The sequence below is a fragment of the Pseudorca crassidens genome, chromosome 21 (assembly GCF_039906515.1).
Source record: "Pseudorca crassidens isolate mPseCra1 chromosome 21, mPseCra1.hap1, whole genome shotgun sequence".
NCBI classification, from domain to species: Eukaryota; Metazoa; Chordata; class Mammalia; order Artiodactyla; family Delphinidae; genus Pseudorca; species Pseudorca crassidens.
In genome coordinates this window covers 32,146,619-32,166,085 of record NC_090316.1, presented here as the reverse complement: position 1 = coordinate 32,166,085, position 19,467 = coordinate 32,146,619, and the positions used below count along the sequence as shown (strand labels likewise).

Below are 19,467 nucleotides of genomic sequence, written 5' to 3'. Positions count from 1 at the left end.
GATTTTGTTAAAATGATAAATGGAATGACAAATATGGAAACTACAAAACTCATTTTGTATGCAATGTTAGTTTATATCTTGCCTTTTATTTCCACATTTTCTAGAATCAGAGAACCTGCTGATCTTGTATATAACTATTAAGAACGTCAGCTTTTTATCTCTGTTTTTAAAAAGGGATAGCATTTTTTTATATGTTCATACACATATTTTAGCATGTATGTGAAAGATTCTTACTCTTCTCGAAAATATGTCAGATGATTGAATGCGTCGGCAAGGAAGCAGTGCAGAGGTGTGCTGGCCCTTTAATGCTGTTTCTGTTGTCATGGAAATAAGATTTTCAAGTAGGTTTATCTGCAGTGCTTTGCTTTTTATAGATTCCAGATCATTTTAAGTTGGTTTTAGACAAGCATCTTTATCCTTTAAATAAAAACACCCATCGACCAACTTTCAATGTTTTCTCCAATAAGATTTCTTAAAAACCTAGGAGTAAGGGAGTGTAGATTTTTCAGGAGTGTACATTACATATACACATGGCAAACGAAAAAGCAGGATCCAGCTCCAATGTCAAGCTTTTAAAATGAACATCTCACATTATTGTTAGTTGTTTAAGTACAGTTTACATGGGAAAAAAAATTGAAAAGTGAACAGAATCCTGTCACGACTCATGTTATTGGTCCAAATTCCTAACCTGGGCCTCCATTTTCCTTCATGACTCAGCAGCCGCTTAACAGTGAAGATTCATTACTACAGAGAGATTTGCTGGGACTGAATTTAGATTCTCCTCCTAACCAGCTGTGTGGGCTTGGCAAGTTATTTCAACTCTCTCTTCCTCAGTTTCTTTCTCTTTTTCCATCATGTGATAAATTTATGTTTCCTCATCACTTAAATGTGTTCTAGTCAACCATATTTTCATGTTATTGATGTATTCACATGTTCCTAAGGAGAAACATGATAGCAGTGGTTTTCCAGGATAAAAGGACCTGGGAGATGTAGTCCTAGTGGGTTTTCCTAAGCTCCCAGGAATTGGCAGTTTGCAACAAGCACCCAGGAAAAGAAGATCTAGTTTACAGTACCCTCTTCTCAGTGCCAACACATGAACACATGGTGGGATCCCATGGTGAGGGCAGGCCGACCAGGAGAGACAAATAAAGGAAAGGAAGAACAGCATGGTATAGAAAGTGCTAGAACAGAGGAGAGAGCAGGTGCTGTGTGGCGCAGTCATGGGGCTTCTGATCCAGTCTGGGGGATTCAGGTACCAAAAGAATTAAATTGACAAGTAATCAACCAAATGACCTTCATGCTTCTTTATTCTTCTCGCTCTTTGCGTGGGTGAGGGTGATACATGAAGCAGAGGAGTCGTGAGAGCTTCAATAAAATGAAGAAGGGCTGTGCCTTTTCTTATTATGTAGTGATGGTCGTCATAATTCTGATATTTATTATAATTATTGTCTTCATGATTCAGACACTCTCAGCTCTCGTCAGTGTCAACTTATAAACAGGGTTGGTTTTTCTTCTTCTTTTTTTTTTTTAACTCCTGTTAAGGAAAAAGTGCACGGATGAGAGAATGTGATAGTGTAATCCATTCCATTCAGGATTAGAAGTGTGATGGGGCCCCTGTGTACATACTCCAGCATCGTGAGTGTACAACACACATTCAGTAAAAAAGGAAGTCAGGAAGGGAAAACAGTCTATGAACGTCAGAGATGCAACCCTCCACTGTGAACACGCCAGCTGACTGCTTCCTTGAGTAGGAAGGACTGAGAATTCGGCCCCATTTCTCACTTTTTAAAGATTTCGTAACCACACGAGCAAACAAACAGGCCAAGAACAGAATAAACTAAAAAAAGTAGCTGAACAATTCTGTGGCGGGGGGAGCCTTTTGTCCTTTTGCTGATGTGTGTACTTGCCCCTCCCCCAGGCCGGGCTGGGAGCCAGAGGGAGGTGTGAGGGGAACATTCTATATAGGCCTTGGGAACACCAAACCATCACTTTCAGATGAAAGGCCTGACAAATATTTGAGTAAATCTTAACGCATCTCTCTCGGTTGGGTCGTCAGAAGCCACCCGGGTGGCTCCAAGTGTCCGCTGGCCTTTGAAGTTGCTGTGGTGTCAGTCCCTCATTTACCTCACACCCTGGCTACAGGGAGCCCAGGACGCTGGCTTTCTTCAAGCACGCTGCCTCGGAGACTTGGCGCTGCAGCATTTCCCTGAAGGACCTGGGAGGCTTCTAGCCCAGTTTCTCCACTTATCATTCAAGAAACGGTGACCTAAATCTTACTGGCCCAAGTAAGGGCTTAATAAGACAGATTTTTCTCTCTGTTCTCCACTCACTCAGGCCTGGCAACTGTTTGTTGGTTTTATGTACTGGGTATTGGTGATTTGAGGCGCCACGCCAAGTCATCTGAGGCTGGCGGTTAGGGAGACAAGTTCAGAGCGTCAGGCTGATTCCTGGTTTCTGCTGTGACTCAATCTACCTTCAGAGCTTGCTCCTTCAATTCTCCGCCCCTTACTTTCCTTATCTGTCAAATGGGAAAATAATATACCTTAATTTCTCTACTGGGCACAATGCGAAGCGGAATTAGACCTGACTAAAGGTATTTATCCGTTTGCATGTTCATACCTTGCCTGATGCCCCTCAAGATACCAGTTGGCTAGGAAGACATAAACCTGAGGGACTGAAGACTGCTTTATAAGCTGGATTAGGGATGTGGTAAAGAGACTTCACAGTAAGCCAGGTGAAACAGACCAGCATTATATTGAGTCTCTGCATTTCTCTTCGACACTGCACGTCTTCAGAAAGCCCAAAGGAGCCCACACGCCAGGAGAGCAAAGATAAGCCCTTGGCTGTGAGTAGAAGAAAGAAGGACGCTGATCAGGCACGCGTCCAGTTTTGGTTTTGACTTCCGGGTTGGAGGGTTACGCTAGGCTTGTGTATACTCTGGCCTTTTAACTTCAGTGCTAGATTTACCGTTTCGTTTCCTCTATCACACTGAGAATCTCCGCGCAACCTCGTGCCTTGGTAGAGATTGCTAAGTCCACTGTAGGTGCTGCCTCTTCCTTGATCTTATCCCAGGTGAGCTGATCTACTCCACCCTCTCTTCCGTCTCCAGTGGTTTCTTGTTGATACCAGTCTAGCGGTGCTTAATAACCATATGAGGTAATGTACCATGTATGTTAGCTTCCCCCAGATCAGGTTTTTGAGGTTGGAATCTGTTTCCTAGTCAACTTTTTTCTTTCCTTAATATTTGCAGTTCCCAGGAGAATGCCTTGACCCAGCTATTTTGTTACTACGGATTGAAGGAATTTAACTCATTATCAATTTTAATGCCTTTCTCCGAGGGTCTACCAGTTTTCCTATGTTATGGAGTGATTCTGCTGTGGTTGGGAGTAGGGGGCTGGGAGGAAGGGTCCTCTCTAAACCTGCCTGACATGCTGTTTTGTTTCACTTTCGATCATTTTTCCTACCAACTCTCGACTCTCTGCCCTTTTCACTGGCTCACATGCTTGAACATTTTGTCTCCTTTCTTTACTTTCCTCGCTAGGTGTCTTTTAATAGTTTTAACCAGAATTTCTCGCTGATGATGTTTTTGCCTTTTTTTCAAAAGCCTATCCAGAGAAGACATTTCCCATCGCCTGCCCAGCTCCTCTTATCTCCTGGGAACAGAACCTTTTCATGTTTTGGTGGAAATGGTTCTCCCAGTAAATTTTCCGCCAGATGGAATGAGGAATGACGCTTCTGTTGTTGCTCTGAGGTGAACATTGAACATTGAGGCTAGGTGGTGTTAACCATATTCCCTGCTTGGCAGGGAAAGCCTGGAACAGAGATGGTGGTGTCACATGACAGAAGTAGTAGAGGCTGGAAACCCTTTCTCATCTTTTTGGGTGTAGGCAGGTGTTCTTGTGACCAGACACTCCTCTGTCATGACAGGTCCACTTTGTGGATGTACACGTGAAACTGTCCTTTGGTTTAAGGTTGTAGGAGTTTGCTTTCTATCTCTTGCACCCAAAGAGCCTTGAATAATATACCAGATAAATGTACTATTTATACTTTAATAAATTCAAAAAGTTTGTATGGTTTTTGGAAATGGGAAAATAGAGATCAAGGTATAAAATCATCTAATTTCTGTCATCTATGTTAAAATTTTCTAAAAAAATAAAATAATACACAAGTTAATCCTTCCTTTTGCTTCAGCTACTGTTGGTTCCTTCTGCCAGACCCTAAGCAGATGTTAAGTTCTTGGTGGGCAGATAGGCTTAATTAATTTCCGTGTTGTTGGTACCTTGCACAATTTCTGATGCATAATAAGAACTACGCTAGTAATTTTGAATTGAAATAATATATTAATATTAGTATTAACTAGTTATAATATAACATAGTAATATATTGTCCTGAAACAAAATCCTTGGAACAGCCAGGATATTTCTTAGATGTCCATTACTTTATATACTACACTATTTTGTTTTATACTCCTTGTATTTATAAAGAAAAAAATATTTAGCTTCCCCTTTTACTGTCTATTAATTTATAAAAGGGAAAACTATCTTACCTAGTAATTTATTAACTTATTAATTGTAATTTATTAACATATTTAGTTGAGGTGAAGGCTCATATCTCAACTACTTGGGAGAGGTCAAGATTGAAAATATTTTTAGAGTCAGTCGGCCTAAGAATAATAGTTTTTTTGTTTGTTTGCTGGTTATTAAATGAATTGCTGGATTCTCTAAGCGATTAGAGAGCCAGCATTTTAAGAAACAAACAAGACAAGGAGACAGGGAATTGGCAGTCAGAGGAAAGATGAACAGGGTGCTGATCTAGACAACGCAGCATCAGTGAGGCACTTACAGCGTTGAGAAGTCATCTAGAATGAAAATGGTAAACTGGCCCTTAAAGTCAGAATCACAAGTTCCATTCCTGACTTTTGAGAGCAATAGTAGGGGATGAAGTGAATGGAAATCAAATTGCAGGGGCCCTTCAAGGAGGTGGAGAGGGGTTGGAGAAGCCTGTCAATTAATCTAATTAAAGCGTGGATTTGCTTTGCAAAACAGAGAAAGAAGATGTTATGTTCCTGACATAGAGCCCATCAGTGGAATATTTCCCATTTCATGTTGAGGAATTCGTATTTGATTCCCTGGGGCACTGGTCTGTTCAAAATAAATTACTCTCTACAGTCAAGTCATAAAGTAATTGAGACTCTGGGAATGTAAGCCAAGTGCTTTAAGCTTTTGTTTAAAAAAGTGTGCCAAAGGAGGTAATGTTATTATAATAAATAGAGCAGCCTCTCAAAAGCACCTTCGGGTGACTAATAATTTTTTCTTGTCCTTTCTTGTTGTCTTCAGATTTAAGTATGTAATCTGTTAGGTTCAAATATCATTTTGTTTCCATCTAATGGGTTTAATTTATCCAGATTGTAGCTCTACAGGGATTCACAGTAATTAAATAAAGGGCATTTCTCTCAACTACTGTTTTGATAAAACTCTAGCTTTAATTACTAGTTGACAATAAAAGCGCAAGAAGAAATAGATTCTATGTTATTTCCAATTAAAAGGAATTTTTGTATAAGTTTTTTAAAAATAAATAAATGAGATAAGTGAATCAAGTGTGATCAGCATTTGGATTTATTTAAGTTCAGGGATTGAGTAAAAATCGCCAAATTAAATATAAAGTTGTTCAGTCCACTTATTTTTTTCTTAGCCCAGTTAGCCAAGGACCTGTATGGGACTACAGACAAAAATAAGTCAGAAAATATAAGTCAGTGAATCAGTGGAGAAATAAATCAGAATGATGGAGTCTGCATATGAAGCTGAACAGATAAAATAAGGAAAATAAATGAACACAGAGCGGTGGCATGCGTCCCTCACAAGCAGAATAAGAGCCCTCTGTTTTATGTGCTCCCTTATTTTCTTAAAATAGATGGAAGTCTGTGGCCTCTGCAGGCAGACTGTCTGCTTTGAGTCTCAACTCTGCCAGTCTGTGCTTCAGTTTTGCTCTCTGCAAAATGGGAATAATAACAGTACCTACCCCATAGAGTTGCTGAGAAGATTAAATGGGGAAATACGTGTCATGTTCTTAGAACAGTGCCTGGCACGTCAAAAAGGCTCATCTAGCATTAGCTCTTATTATTATTGTCACGACCATTGTTAGGGATTCTATTTGGTCTGTAAACAGTAGAACCACTTTGCAAAGAATAACTGTTGTCTTGAGACCACATAGTGAGGTTGTCACCTGCCTAATTTTTTCTACTTCAGGAACTCTTAAAGTTTTAAAATGCGGTTATGTCAACATTACACCTTTTACTAAGCCTTGGACAGTTTATAGTATGAAAAGTCACATGGTCTCAGTTCTATCATAGTGGCTTACGAGCAGGCTGTAGGTATCATGCTTTCTACCCAACCGGATAACGGTTACAGGACAATTCTGCTTTGTGGTCAGTTTGTTTAGGCAGACCTATGGCTTGGGCAGGTATAGAATTGACCCAGGGTTTGCTAAGCTGGACCAGTCCCCCAGTGTATCAGAGGGAATCTACTGACCCCTGAGAAAATCAATACGCACTGTTTTGGGAAGAAAAAACAATTCCTATTTATAGATACTCAGGATAACATTGTTTTTACAAAGTGGATTACCTTATGACTCAAGACAGTAATAGTTCATTTCAAGCCTAACACTTCATGACCTGAAGGCTTTCTCTCATCTTTTCTGAGCAGTTTATGGGAAAGTAAATTATCTGAAGTGATGTCACATTTGAGAGGTCAGAGGGAGGGGTCTCATACGCACTGAGTGCCAGCCAGCCGTGCCCTGTGCCAAGATTTGTGCCGAATGCACTTGGTCCTGCAAAATCCCTAATGAACAGGCTTTCTTTTTCTTCGCTTACAAATGAGAAACAGACCCGTAAAGAGGTCACAGAGGATGTATAGAGTTGGCAGAGCTGCCCTTGGAGACCGATTGCTAAGCTGAGCCCCTTCCAGGGCACGGTGCTGACCTCACTGAGCCCAGAGAATGGCCAAAAGGCTTCTACGAGAGGAAAGATAATCCTGCCATGTGTTCCGTAAGCTGTGGATAAATAGCTTGTTGGTTTGCATCCCTCAGAGCCCACTTCACAGGAGTGGTTTAGTCTTACAAGTAGGAGCACAGGCTTAGGAACCAGACTGTCTGGTCTCTCATCCCAGCTCTGCCATTCACAAGCTGTTCCCCGGAGTTCTTTCTCTTCCTCTGTTTCCACATCTGTATAATGGGGGTAAAAATAGTGTGTGCCTCAGGGAGTTATTTTCAAGATTCTTGAGTAAAAGTATGGACAAAAGTGCCAAGAACTGGGACTGGCATATAATAAGCCCTAAATGTTTTGCACTGTTTTTCTGAATTGTATCAGGTGGACGGCTGTGCTGCTGTCAACTTGCAATTTCCAGGATACTCTAGCGCTAATATTTTTCATTCAGCATGATTTCCTTCTTCCCATTTAATTATAGCCATGGTTATAATTACATGTATTTTTAACAATGGTTATAATCACACTATTTTGTACAGCATTTTATATTTCTGGAAGAAGTGTTTCATCTGCTTTCATCTGGAGCCTTCTTTCCCTCACCTGCTAAATGGCTTTAATTAATGATGCCTGTCTCGTGAAGATGTTGGAGGGGGAGAATGAGATGATGTATATAAAACACTTAGCACGGTATCTGGCACCTGGTGCAGTCGCCTTGCGAAGACAGCAGGGCAAGTATTAGTACATTCATTTCGTATTTGAGGAAATGGAGAGAGACCATCCTAGCCTAAAATCATATAGTGGATAGTGGTACAGTTAGCACACAGCAGAGTACTACCTGACAGGATGCCTGTTGACCAAGTAAATCACCCATAGAACTCGTTTTTTCACCAAAGCTCCTCATTTGATTGTATTGCCTGATTTGACATATTTGGATCTGGGGGTTATGAGTTCATTAATGAGAATCTCAGTAAGCTCTATTTTTTGAGACCCGAGAAACTCGTTGACTAACAAAAGGTGTTTTAGATTTCACTGCACAGATCGGACATTTTTGCATTCCCTTCTCTCTCGACCGTCCAGAGAAGCTGCTTCTTACCACTTGCTTCTAGGACCAAGTTTTGTGCACTGTTTCTGTTTTATATATGTCAACATCTACCTCCTTTCGGTGAATGTAATCAAAAGTCAACATCATGTTGAAAACTACTCTATTAACAACTCAGAAATGCTGAATGGCCACCTGGTTGTTCTATTTAAAGAGCAGAGCTTTATAGTGAAAATTATGATAGCCCGGGTGTCACAGACTTGCGTCTCAACCCTGATCCTGATGCAGGACACACGCGCACACACAGAATGGATTCAAGCATTAGGTAATGTTTTAGGGTGTTCTAAGCCTCAGGATACAGATGGATGACAAATGGTGTTTGAGATTGAATACAAGCCACTTTTTCTTTTAAACGACAGCCTTGATTTCAACCTGACTTGAAAATGTTCCACTTAAAAAAAAATGTTGCACCACATCCAAACAATGACAAAAGATCCAATTGGGACAGAAAACATAACATTTATGAGCACTGCTGATTGCTCAAGCCTCTCTTTCATTGTTTTCCTTCCTAGCTAATAAATAATAAAATTCTACTAGAGATTTTTGGATATGCACTTATTATTATGGCTGTGGATAATGTTTAAGAACCTCATATATTGGCAGCACAAGCTACAGGACCCTTTTGAGCACTCTTTAGTGTGTTTCCCTGATTTATTTTCATCATTGCACATATCAGAACCTGGTACTGCCTTTCTTTATGTGCTTGTTTATTTAGCCTCTTACTTTCTTCTTCTAGAGTGTAAATGCCAAGAGAACAGGGACCTACTATATGTTTCCACTGAACTTGCCCTAGAAGTTAGATTTGTATCTGGAGGAAGATAAGCACTCAATATATAGTTGATGAAGGGCTTCCCCGGGGGCGCAGTGGTTGAGAGTCCGCCTGCCGATGCAGGGGACACGGGTTCGTGCCCCGGTCCGGGAAGATCCCACATGCCGCGGAGCGGCTGGGCCCGTGAGCCATGGCCGCTGAGCCTGCGCGTCCGGAGCCTGTGCTCCGCAACGGGAGAGGCCACAGCAGTGAGAGGCCCGCGTACCGCAAAAAAAAAAAAAAAAAAAAGAAGAGTTAAACCTGGGCCTGGGAAGCCTGTCACTTCAAAGTAGCTCTATCCTCAGTCTCACTGCATGAAAGGTTAGAAAGAAGACAAGTGCAACTTATGGTTTCTGCTCTCAGTGACAGGCAGAGGAAATACATATTGAAATAGCATCTGTATTGAGATGTTAAAAATGAAAAAGATGTGTGATACTTGGCAAATACGTGTTGTAGACAAATGATATTGAAATTCAGGCAGTGCGATGGAGGGAGCAAATAAATCAGGTTTCCCTTAATATTTGCAATATCAGAGCCTAAAAACAGCTTTGCATTTATCTCGGACAACTGCAGTGGGGTGCTGTGGGTGACCTGAGCATCCCGCAGGAGACCTAAAGAACAGTTGCAAATGGATGGCTTGTGTGACTGAAACCAAGGGATATTCTCCAGGGTTCATGGAACCTAACACTGTGTACAGGGAGCAGAGGGACTGTTAGGACGGAAATTTCTTGTGTTGTTTGAAGGCTTGAGTGTGTCCACCTTCCTGGAGCCACGGTCTCATCCAAATGGACCCTGCGTCATTGCCGATAAAACTTTCTTGGGAGAATGTTTTCTGGCTGTTTCTGGTACATGAAGGACTTGGGCATATCTGTCTTCTCCTTAATTCATGGAGAGTAGATCACAATCAAAGGCCTCTTGCTGAAGATTAGTAACCCACCCAAATATCTTCAGATATCCAACTCCCCAGGAAGGAACGGTGCATAAAGTCACACACCCCTCATAGAGGTAGGAAAGGAAGTGACTTTCGTTTTGATCTGCCCATTGGGAGAAGCCCGTGGTGCCCTGCATGAGCCATGAGTTCATATGTGTTGGTAGAAGGCATTTTGCAGACAAGTTGTCAGTCTGTGACTAGTTTCCTTTCAGGATAAGAGAACGTTTAGGTTACCCGAGATGATCTCTGGAAATGTAAGAGTAGACTCCAGTATATATTTTTCTGCTGTGAAAGGACTTGCAATGTAATGTATAACCAAAAAGACCAGAATGCTCATTATAAAGCTGAGAAGGCTTGAATCTGATTTTTCCTCATCATTGCTTTTTGCACCATCTCGTGTAATCAGCTCTTTCAAAGGATTTTTCCTGTCATCTGTGTCTGCAGGAACATTCAAAGCCCGATTTAAAATCAGTATCTCAAAACTCAGAACTTCGGACAAGCTTTACAAGCATTATGTCTACCTCCCTCTCTTTCTTGTTCTCTCTCTCTCTGTCTCTGTCACTCTCGTTCTGTTCTTTCTTTATTTTTACCGGCTTGTCATTTGCAATATCCAATGTGATGTGTAAGGCTGGGCTTACTTGAGATTTCCAAAGTGTTGACCTTTGATTCAAATGAATGGAGCAAAACAAATCATCTGTCAGCTAAGGTATAACTTATGTCTGTTGTCATTAACGTAACACCAAGACTTTACTCAAAAATGAAGAAATGCTAGCATAACGTGCCTTATGACTGTGTTAATTAAGGACTGAATGACTTACCTTCTTATGGGGGGTGAGTTTAGAATTAGGAAGACCAAAATTCAGATCCCAGTTCCTTCATTTACCAGTTATGTCACCCGGAGAAAGTTGCTTAAGGTTTGAAAGCCTCAGCTTTGATTTACAATAAATCCTTATAATTGATTCTTCCTATTTTGAAAGGGCAAATTTGGTCTAAAGGGTGTTCTCTTGAATATTTCTGTCTGTCCTTACCATAATCAGTGTTTATGGCAATAAAGCCCTCCCTTAGGAGGCATGGCACACAGTGAATGATTTTCCACCTGCCTTTTTGTTTTACAATTTGCTTTTCGAAATATCTCTGTATCATTCTGTCATCAACTCCTCAGTCATGGCATTTGTTATATATGAATATGACATGTGTCTCCTGGAACTATTGTAAATGATGTTCACACTCCAAAGTACTTTGTGGAAGTTGCTAAACATATGATAAAGTATATTTTAAGCCACTGGATTTTTTCGTTATTCGTCACTATTATTTCATTCACGCATGCATGCATTCAGTAATTATCTATGGAAAGCTTACTATGTGCTTGTCTTGTGGGAGGTGGAGACAGAGGGCACCTGACCTCCCGGGGCTTGGCGGCTGCAGGTCAGTGGGGACAATAATGGAAAATGCAAACACCAGAGAATAACTGTAATGACATGTGTCATCAGTACTAAAGGATGCTTATTCTGTGGGTCAGGGAAGATTTGCCAGGGGACATTCGTTTATGCTGAGGTCTGATAAATGAGTAGATCCAGCTATCTAATAAGGGTGGAGGGAAAAGTGTTTCAGGCAGAAGGAACCACATTTAAAAGTGGACAATTTTGAGAAATGAGAAGGGGTGAGTGAGTGAAGGATAGGAGGGCAGGTTCCTGCCATGTGTGCCCCATCTTTCCAGCCAATCTCAGGAGGTTGAACGTTATCCTAAGAACACGGGCAAACCATCGACTGGTTGTATACGGGCCACGAAACTGACATGACAGGTGGCTTGGCTGACTCTGAAAACACAGTACTGCTAGATTGCAGAAGATGAGTCTTTGTGTGAAAGAGCCTGAAATTCCTGGAGATGATTTCTTGATGAAAATATAACAGGTTTCTCATCTTTTCCTTGTTAAGACTCCAACCTTAAGGCACAGGACATGTCTCTGGAGTGTCTCCCTGCCTCTCCAGTTACTCTAAGGAAACTAAGGGCCCTGACTCAGAACTGGATTTTCCAGCCCAGGGCTCCTGGACACCTTGCCTCATAAACAGTAAAAGAGGGTCCCCTCCACGTGGCCAGGTGTTGGTCTCTTACACGTTGTCCGAAGAATATGAGCTTTTAAGTATTCAGTGTCGACCGTCTTGAAAACCTTTCCCTTCTCCCCTATTCTATCCGCTCCCTTCTTCCTAGAGAATATCACTTACTTTGGGTATCAGGTCAGATCAACCTCACCCTCTCAGAAAACAGGAAAACTTTCCCAACCATCAAAACTAAAGAGTGGGTAGGCATCCTTGCTGTGGGCTCATGTAGCAGCCTGGGTATTTTGTCCTTAGTGGGTATCACTTGTCACAGTGTTGAGATGCTCCGGATGCGCAGGCTCAGCGGCCATGGCTCGTGGGCGCAGCCGCTCCATGGCACGTGGGATCTTCCCGGACCGGGGCACGAACCCGCGTCCCCTGCATCGGCAGGCGGACTCTCAACCACTGCGCCACCAGGGAAGCCCTCTTGCCTTTTTGATAATAGCCAGTCTGACAGGTGTGAGGTGACAGCTCATTGTGGTTTGGGTTTGCATTTGCCTGATGGTTAGTGATGTTGAGCATCTTGTCATGTGCCTGTTGGCCATCTGTGTGTCCTCTTTGGAGAAATGTGTATTCAGCTCCTCTGCCCTTTTTTTTAAACTGGGTTTTTGTTGTTGTTTTCAGTTGTATGAGTTTTTATATATTTTGAATATTAACCTCTTATGTATTATTTGCAGACATCTTCTCACAGCGGGTTTAAGTTTAGTGAGCAATGTGTCTTCTGGTTTACACAAGAAAATTGTCATATATTTCACAAATATTTCTTAGGTGGTATTTGAAAGGGAAAAATCATACTTAACATTTAGTATATTTTTAAACTCCTACTGGTGGACCGTCATACATTTTAAATCAATGACTGAAAACAGAGTGTGGCAAACGTAACGTGATGCGATGGAAAGAACGTTAGATGAGGCATCTCGTCACCTCAACTTGAAGGTCTTGAAAACAATCTAGAAAATAGAGCATTGCCAGTTCTTAGGGTTCATGTAAGCATATTTACGAATTCATAAAGTTAATCTGCAGTAATAGCAACCATTTTTCTTTTTGAACTAGTTTTGAATTACTTGGTAGTTCAAAATATTTTTAATTTAAATGAGATCAAGACTTTAAAAAACCATTCTAAACACAACAATCAGCCCCAGGAACTCAGCTGCCCTCCAGTGGGAGAGAAGGACGGAAGGAACTGGCGTTTAATGGGTCAGAGTTGCTCTTTGGGGAGGTGAAGAAGTTCTGGAGGTGGAAGTTGATCATGGTCGTACAATGGTGTGCATGTACTTAATGCCACAGAACTGTCCACTTAAACATGGTTCAGACGGTACATTTTATGTTCTATTTTACCACAAGAAAAAAAATAATCTCCACTTACTGAGAGGTGATTGCCGTAAGGAAGCTGTGTGCATGCTTGTTTCTCCTCGTTAAGAGTCTCTTCAGCCTGGATTTTAGGTGGTTCTTTGCATGTTTGAAAAATCGGTATAAGTTGCTATTTCTTCTTTTAAAAATGTGTACGTGAAAACGTCTATTTAGACAAAAAAAAAAAAAAAATCATTATAGGAAGTTGTTGCTCTGCTGGAAAGTTTCCAGAAAGAAAAGCAGTTGTAGTGACTTTTCCACTCATCTTTTGCCCAATGAATATGTTTTACCATTTCCTTTTCATCTTCCTTTCACTCGTTCCCGTGGTGCACATGGTGAAGCAGGAGGCTGTGGACTGAGTCTGATTTGTGCGGGTGCTGGGGACACTCCTAATGGGATAATGCAGGCGGGAAAAGCAGCCTCAGGTTCAGAGCATCAGTTGAGGAACTGCTGACGTGGAACATTAGACTTACTTGGTTGTTTACTGGCCCAGTCCAGGGTCTCCCTGAGTCTCAGTTTTTTCCAACATAAAATGGGGGGAAAAAATCACACTTTCCCTCTTTGTTTTGCAAAGGGGTTAATGCATGTGCCTGTGTCTTGTAGATTGTAAAGTGCTCTAAAGGCTTAAAATGGCCTTATTCTTGCCACTGCTATGAACTATTAATGACTTGTTTCACTGATGATTCCTGTGGTATTAAATGAATAGAGAATATCACTGAGAAGTAATGCTGCATTCTGTGTTGACTGGATCCCAGGTGATGTCAGCCTGGGGAGAAGTGGCAGCCGAGATGCTGCTATGATTTGACTCTCTGATTTCCCCCTTGGTTTCCTTATTTCAATCCATGCCCGGAGCAAGCAGCTCTCTCATGAACCCTTGAATACAGATTGAAATATATTCAGAGGAGATAGGCGTTTGATTTATTTGATTATTATATTTACCTTTGGGTTAAATTCTTTTGAGGAGAGAAAATAAATAGCAAATAATCGTAGACGTGAGAAGGCTAGGCATTCTTTTAGGAGAAATCTTGGGAAATACAGAGGACTGTTGTACAAGAATTGCCTTTCTCCCCAATAGTTGCTTTTGTGATGGTTTTGAGGGTGATATGGAATTTGCTGCTGACCCACTTTAAAAAACGTATGTGAAGTATATGCTCTGATGCAAGAAACGTATACTGTGGGTGATGAGGAGACGAAGTCTTTTTTATTAAAGGTAAGGAAGTACAGTTTTGTGTGTGTGCACACATGTGTGTTTCTCTGTGTGCTTGCTTCTTTAGAGATGGAGACGGAGACAGGGATTCTTCCTTTCTTTATACTCTAGGCAAGGTTTATGCCCCCTGGGAAGGGATACTGTTTATTTTTCTTCCCGTACCTTTTGTGAAGCATGGAGACCCTTGGATCGCGCCCTGTCACTCAGTAGGCTGAAGTGCAAATGCTAATTTGTTGCCATACTGCAACGTTGTGATTTGCATTCCAAATCAGACTGCAGAATCCCATTATAAATCGCTTATCCTGTCGTTCCTCATCTAGCATTTGTTCTTTCTCCTTCCCCAAGAATGACCCTTGAAACAATTCTCTTTCAAGACATTCCCATTTAAAATCAGTTTTCATGGCCGAAAATCACAACAGTATATCACAAAGACATCCAGAGATTCTTTTTACAGAAATTGCAGTGTTTCTCTCCCTTTCTTTCAAGAGTTTCGTGGCGCTGAAGTGAACTAATGACTTAAAACATATCTTTCAGGCTTAAAGGTTTATACTCATCCTTTTGAAAACCATCCTTCTCTATCTTTTTAAACCTGAGAGGTGTGAGCTTACAGGTCCTCTCTCAATGATCATCTTTTACAGATAGACCCTGAGATGGTATAATTGCATCCTTTCTTGGCACTTTTAAATCAAATTAGCCAGATACGTGGGGAGGAGAGAACAGGGGAACGCAGTTTTGAAAGGTATCTGACTGGGTGAGCAGTAAGACCGCAGCATAAAGAACCGCCGGGAGTCTGGGCTTTCCCACTCTGGTGGCAGGGAGGGGGAATTACGGGTTGGTGGTCTGCTTCCTGTTAGGAGAACACCCCTCCATCTGTTCCCAGCTCAGCCTGTTTCCAATTTAAAGCCCAGATTTCAATACAAACCTCAATTTCTTTTCCCCATTTGAAATGCAAAGCAAGCCTTTCACGTCCTAGAGCCTCTGCCACTGGGATTCAGACCAAATTTCCCCCCAAAATTCTCAGGCTCTTTGCTTGAATACCTGCTTACAGTGGTGCACAATGGACAGCATTGAGAAGAAAAATTAATAATCTTCACGGAAGAGTAATTTGAATGAAATTGCACTTGACAGCCTGTCTCCAAGCAAACAAGAAACGCGAGGGAGCCTGAGCTAAGCTCCGAGGACTTACCCAAGCCACTGCTGGGGGAGCTTCCCAGGGACAAAAAAAAAAAAAATCGCTCGCTTCTCCTCCATCTAATTGAGCTTTTGATTAATTCCTTGTACCAGATTCTACTGAAGAAAGGTAGCCATGGAAGAGAATATGGAAGAGGGACAGACACAAAAAGGTACTGTGCTAGAAAGGGGTTATTTGTAACTAAGTCATTATTTTGCAGTTTCCTTGTTTGCTTTAGACACTTGCCAGAAAGGCTAATGAATGTTTCTGTCTTGGAAGGCGTTTTTTGTTTCGCCTTTAGTCTGTTCCCCACTTGCGTTCATATCTGGCGTGAATGTTGCCACTATTTGCAAATCTTTCAGATATAAGTATCCAGACACGGAGTTGAGTGTTAGTGATGAGAGCATTGCGGTATTGTTGCGAGCTGTCCCTTGGACCTTTGTTCATCGTCATTTATTTCATGTTTTCACGCTTGTCGAGCTGGGTCAAGGGATTCCTGGTGTGAGCCATAAATGCAATATTGGGAGCTGGTTGTAGTTAAAAATCTGGTGATGTAACCATTATCAATACCTCTGAATGGACATCTGATAGAACAAAGACCGAGAGTGTATTTATTATATTTTCCTTGGTGCGCCTTTTTTAAAAATCCTTTTTTCTTTGAGTGGATGCAGTTGAGTTTTAATAGAGATGGAGCAAAGGTTCATAAATTTTCAGAGTGTATGTACGGTGACATGAAGGTTTCCCTTTCTATAGAGTTGATTGTCATCAACTTCTGCATAATAAATGTCAAGGATATTCTCTGATGCATTTTCTAAGCGAGTGAGGTATATCTGGCTGTATAAGTTAAAGTGAAATTGTCATTTTTATAGGTTGAAAATGGCCAGATATTGGCAATTTTAAATGATCCTAATACTGTAGAATTTGTGTGTGTGTCAAGTGGTAGCTTTGAAGGGAATGGTAGCTTTCACCCCAGAATCAGCTGCATTTTCTCTCATGTCTGTTCAAGGCTTATGTAATGGTATAGAAAACACTCTTGTGTTCTTAGGATGGAAAGAAGCATTAACACAGGTAATGCTACTTAAAGGTTACATTTAAGAGTAGTACGGAAAAGATTCAGCTATCAAATTTGATTTCAAATGTACGTAAATGCATTATTTTAGAAAATTATATTTTATGTGATAAAATAGGTAGGTTGGAAGTATAGCATAGTTTTTACATTATTTTGAACCATTCGGCTTTGCTGGGTCTTTCACCTCAACACACACGTACACACACTCACATATACATAATAAGCGACATTAAATACATAAAGGTTTTATAGAAGCAATAGAGGAAGGCAGTAGATAAACCAGTGCCCAGATTTTAGACATTAGCACACTTGTTAATGATACTCTGTAACAGAAACACAATAATCTACCTCGATAGAATGTGATCTATTTTAAATGAAAAGAAAACCTCAACTGCCTTTACTATGTGAACAGACAGCTGAAGTGTTCATCAGTGATATAAAATGGCAAATTTTCATGGTAATTTTCATCCTTAAAAGGCATCTCTATTGACTGTTTTATTTTAGGAATAAAATACCTTATTTTAATATCTTTTTATAGCACATAAGAAGATCGCTTCTCGGCCAGTCAACCTGTTTAAGGAAATAGAAGTTTATCATTTTAAATAGAAAAATGGTATTCCTTACACTAAATAAAACCTTGAGATAAAGCACGGATTGTGGTAACAGGTTGAGTATGTCTGAGCGTGCCTTGGTAGATGCAAGAAAAATGATGCCAAGAAAAATGATGTAATTAGTTGTGATGTTTTTTTCTCCAGTAACACTGAAAATCTTTCCTTCATTGGGGTCGGGGTAGCGATGATGTGATGATCACCTCCACCTGTCTCACCGGGTTCTTTTTCTCATAGATGTGCATACTTAGTTCAGGAACAGCAGTGGAAAACAATTTTTAAAACTTAAAATTTGTATAATGATCTCTAAGTATATCGAGATATATAAGTAAAATATCTGTGATTAAGCTTTTTTTTCCTTAATGGAGAAAGAGAAGGTTTAATTTTCTTCATTCCTGGTCTTCTATTCCTTTCAGCTATGCCTATGACACCTTTTCTATATGTTTGTTGTTAGAAAGTTATATTTGAATGTAAATGCTCTCTCTGCTTGAGTGGAGGCAGGAAACAATGTGATGGGATCTAAGTTGGAGGAGTTACGTGACAAGCAGATAAAAATCATTAGAGGTTTTTACAGAGTTTAGGTGGACAGATCTGATGATCCATCCACTTAAAGGAAGGCAACACTTTGCATCAACGCTTATCCTGTTTTTCTTAAATTGCATAGGACTTTCTTAAGTAATATTTCAGATAGCACAGAATTCTCTGACGTTTGAAAGATGCTGTCCTGTCCCTTCGTAACAATTTAAATCGATTCTTCCCTGTTACAAATTTAAAGGACTTCAATTCATGTCAGTGTTTACTCATGTCACCTTCCAGGTTCAGCTAGCACGTAAAATGGAAGGCAGTGGTTTCATAAACATATTTGGAAAAATGCAATAGAGTTGATATTTAAGGACTTAAAAAGATCTTCCATAGGAAATGTATTTTTCTTCAAAATGAGTTCTCCCTTCCCCACTTACTCTGAAAGGCAACCGAAAGCAGTCCTGTGACATTTGCACTAATTTAACTCTATGTGTTCAGTTCGGGAGAGACGATAATAATGGGGTAACTTCACCGGCCGTTCTGCTCGGTGAACCCATGCCTTGGTGTGAAACGGAAATGGGGTCATTAGTCTGTTATTCCATCCGTGTGTGCCACCCTTCCCAAAGGTGAGTATATCTCATTGTGCTGAGTGGGAGTACAGTGTTTTAAGGAAACATGTTTTTTGTAAAACATGCCCTGTAAATGAAAGCCAATTATTTTCTCTCGAGTTCAACCAAAGCAACCGTGTTCTGGTATTGGAGGAAAAAAGAAAAGAAAAGAGGCTGTTTTGAACTTAGCCCTTGGGTTCAGCCATAATAAACCCAGCATCACTGTCATGAAAAAGCGAGATACATGGTCACCAACTCCAGCAACAAGGGCTTCAGTTGTCATAGAGAGTTGGGCTACGTGCATGAAGAGATTTTTTACAAAGATTTAAAAGGTATACGTTTATGACTTGTAGATATGCAACTATATCTGGAACATTTGGCCCAGTCCTCTGGGAAGAGATGTAAATGATTTGGGGGTGTCTGATCATTAGAGAATTAGTGAATGTGTGCTCATATGGCCAGCCAAGTGGGTAGCCATTACTTTGTAGATAACCTCAGTGAACACATTACTGAATTAGGAGAGGTCACAGAGAAGGTCACTGATGAATCAATGATTAGAAGAAGTGATTTAAAAAAGTGATTATATAGAGATGAAAAGAAAATAACAATGGACAGAAGAGTGAGCAAGTGGGAATCTTCATAAACTGGCTGAACTCTTCCAAACAGCCAAAAACCTGATGGATTTCATTTCTGAATAGGAACATCATATATGAAAAAAGCCTCAAAATTACAAGCTGTGTACCGGAAATGTTTGATCAGCTCAAAAGATAGCTTCGGTGTTACTCACCATGTTTTTCTAGCATAATTAACTAGCAGCATATGCGTCTACGCTGTCAACTTCTCCAGCTGCACAGAGTCCACCGCTGGCTTCCTCTGAGAAACAGTCCTTGGTGACCCTGAAGGACTGGGTCACTGCAGGACATAGAAGGTCACACTTGGTGGGAACAGCCCAGCTTCCTCACCTCAAAGCCATCACGTGGCCACTGCTTAATGGTGCTCACTCAGCCTCAGCGCGGCA

General features: G+C 40.8%; 1 protein-coding gene across 2 annotated transcripts in view; it reads left to right on the top strand.

Annotated features, from left to right (window-relative positions):
- The window catches only part of GPM6A (glycoprotein M6A), a 245,951-nt gene that overhangs the window by 103,059 nt on the left and 123,425 nt on the right, over nucleotides 1-19,467 (top strand). The window contains exon 1 of one of the 2 annotated variants that reach the window (XM_067721919.1): nucleotides 15,235-15,814. The exons of the other annotated variant lie outside the window; for it this stretch is intronic. Within the exon in view, the coding sequence (XP_067578020.1) occupies nucleotides 15,778-15,814 (37 nt within the window). The 5' untranslated portion in view covers nucleotides 15,235-15,777. Of the gene's footprint in view, nucleotides 1-15,234; nucleotides 15,815-19,467 lie in introns of those variants that run through there. 2 annotated transcript variants of the gene reach the window in all.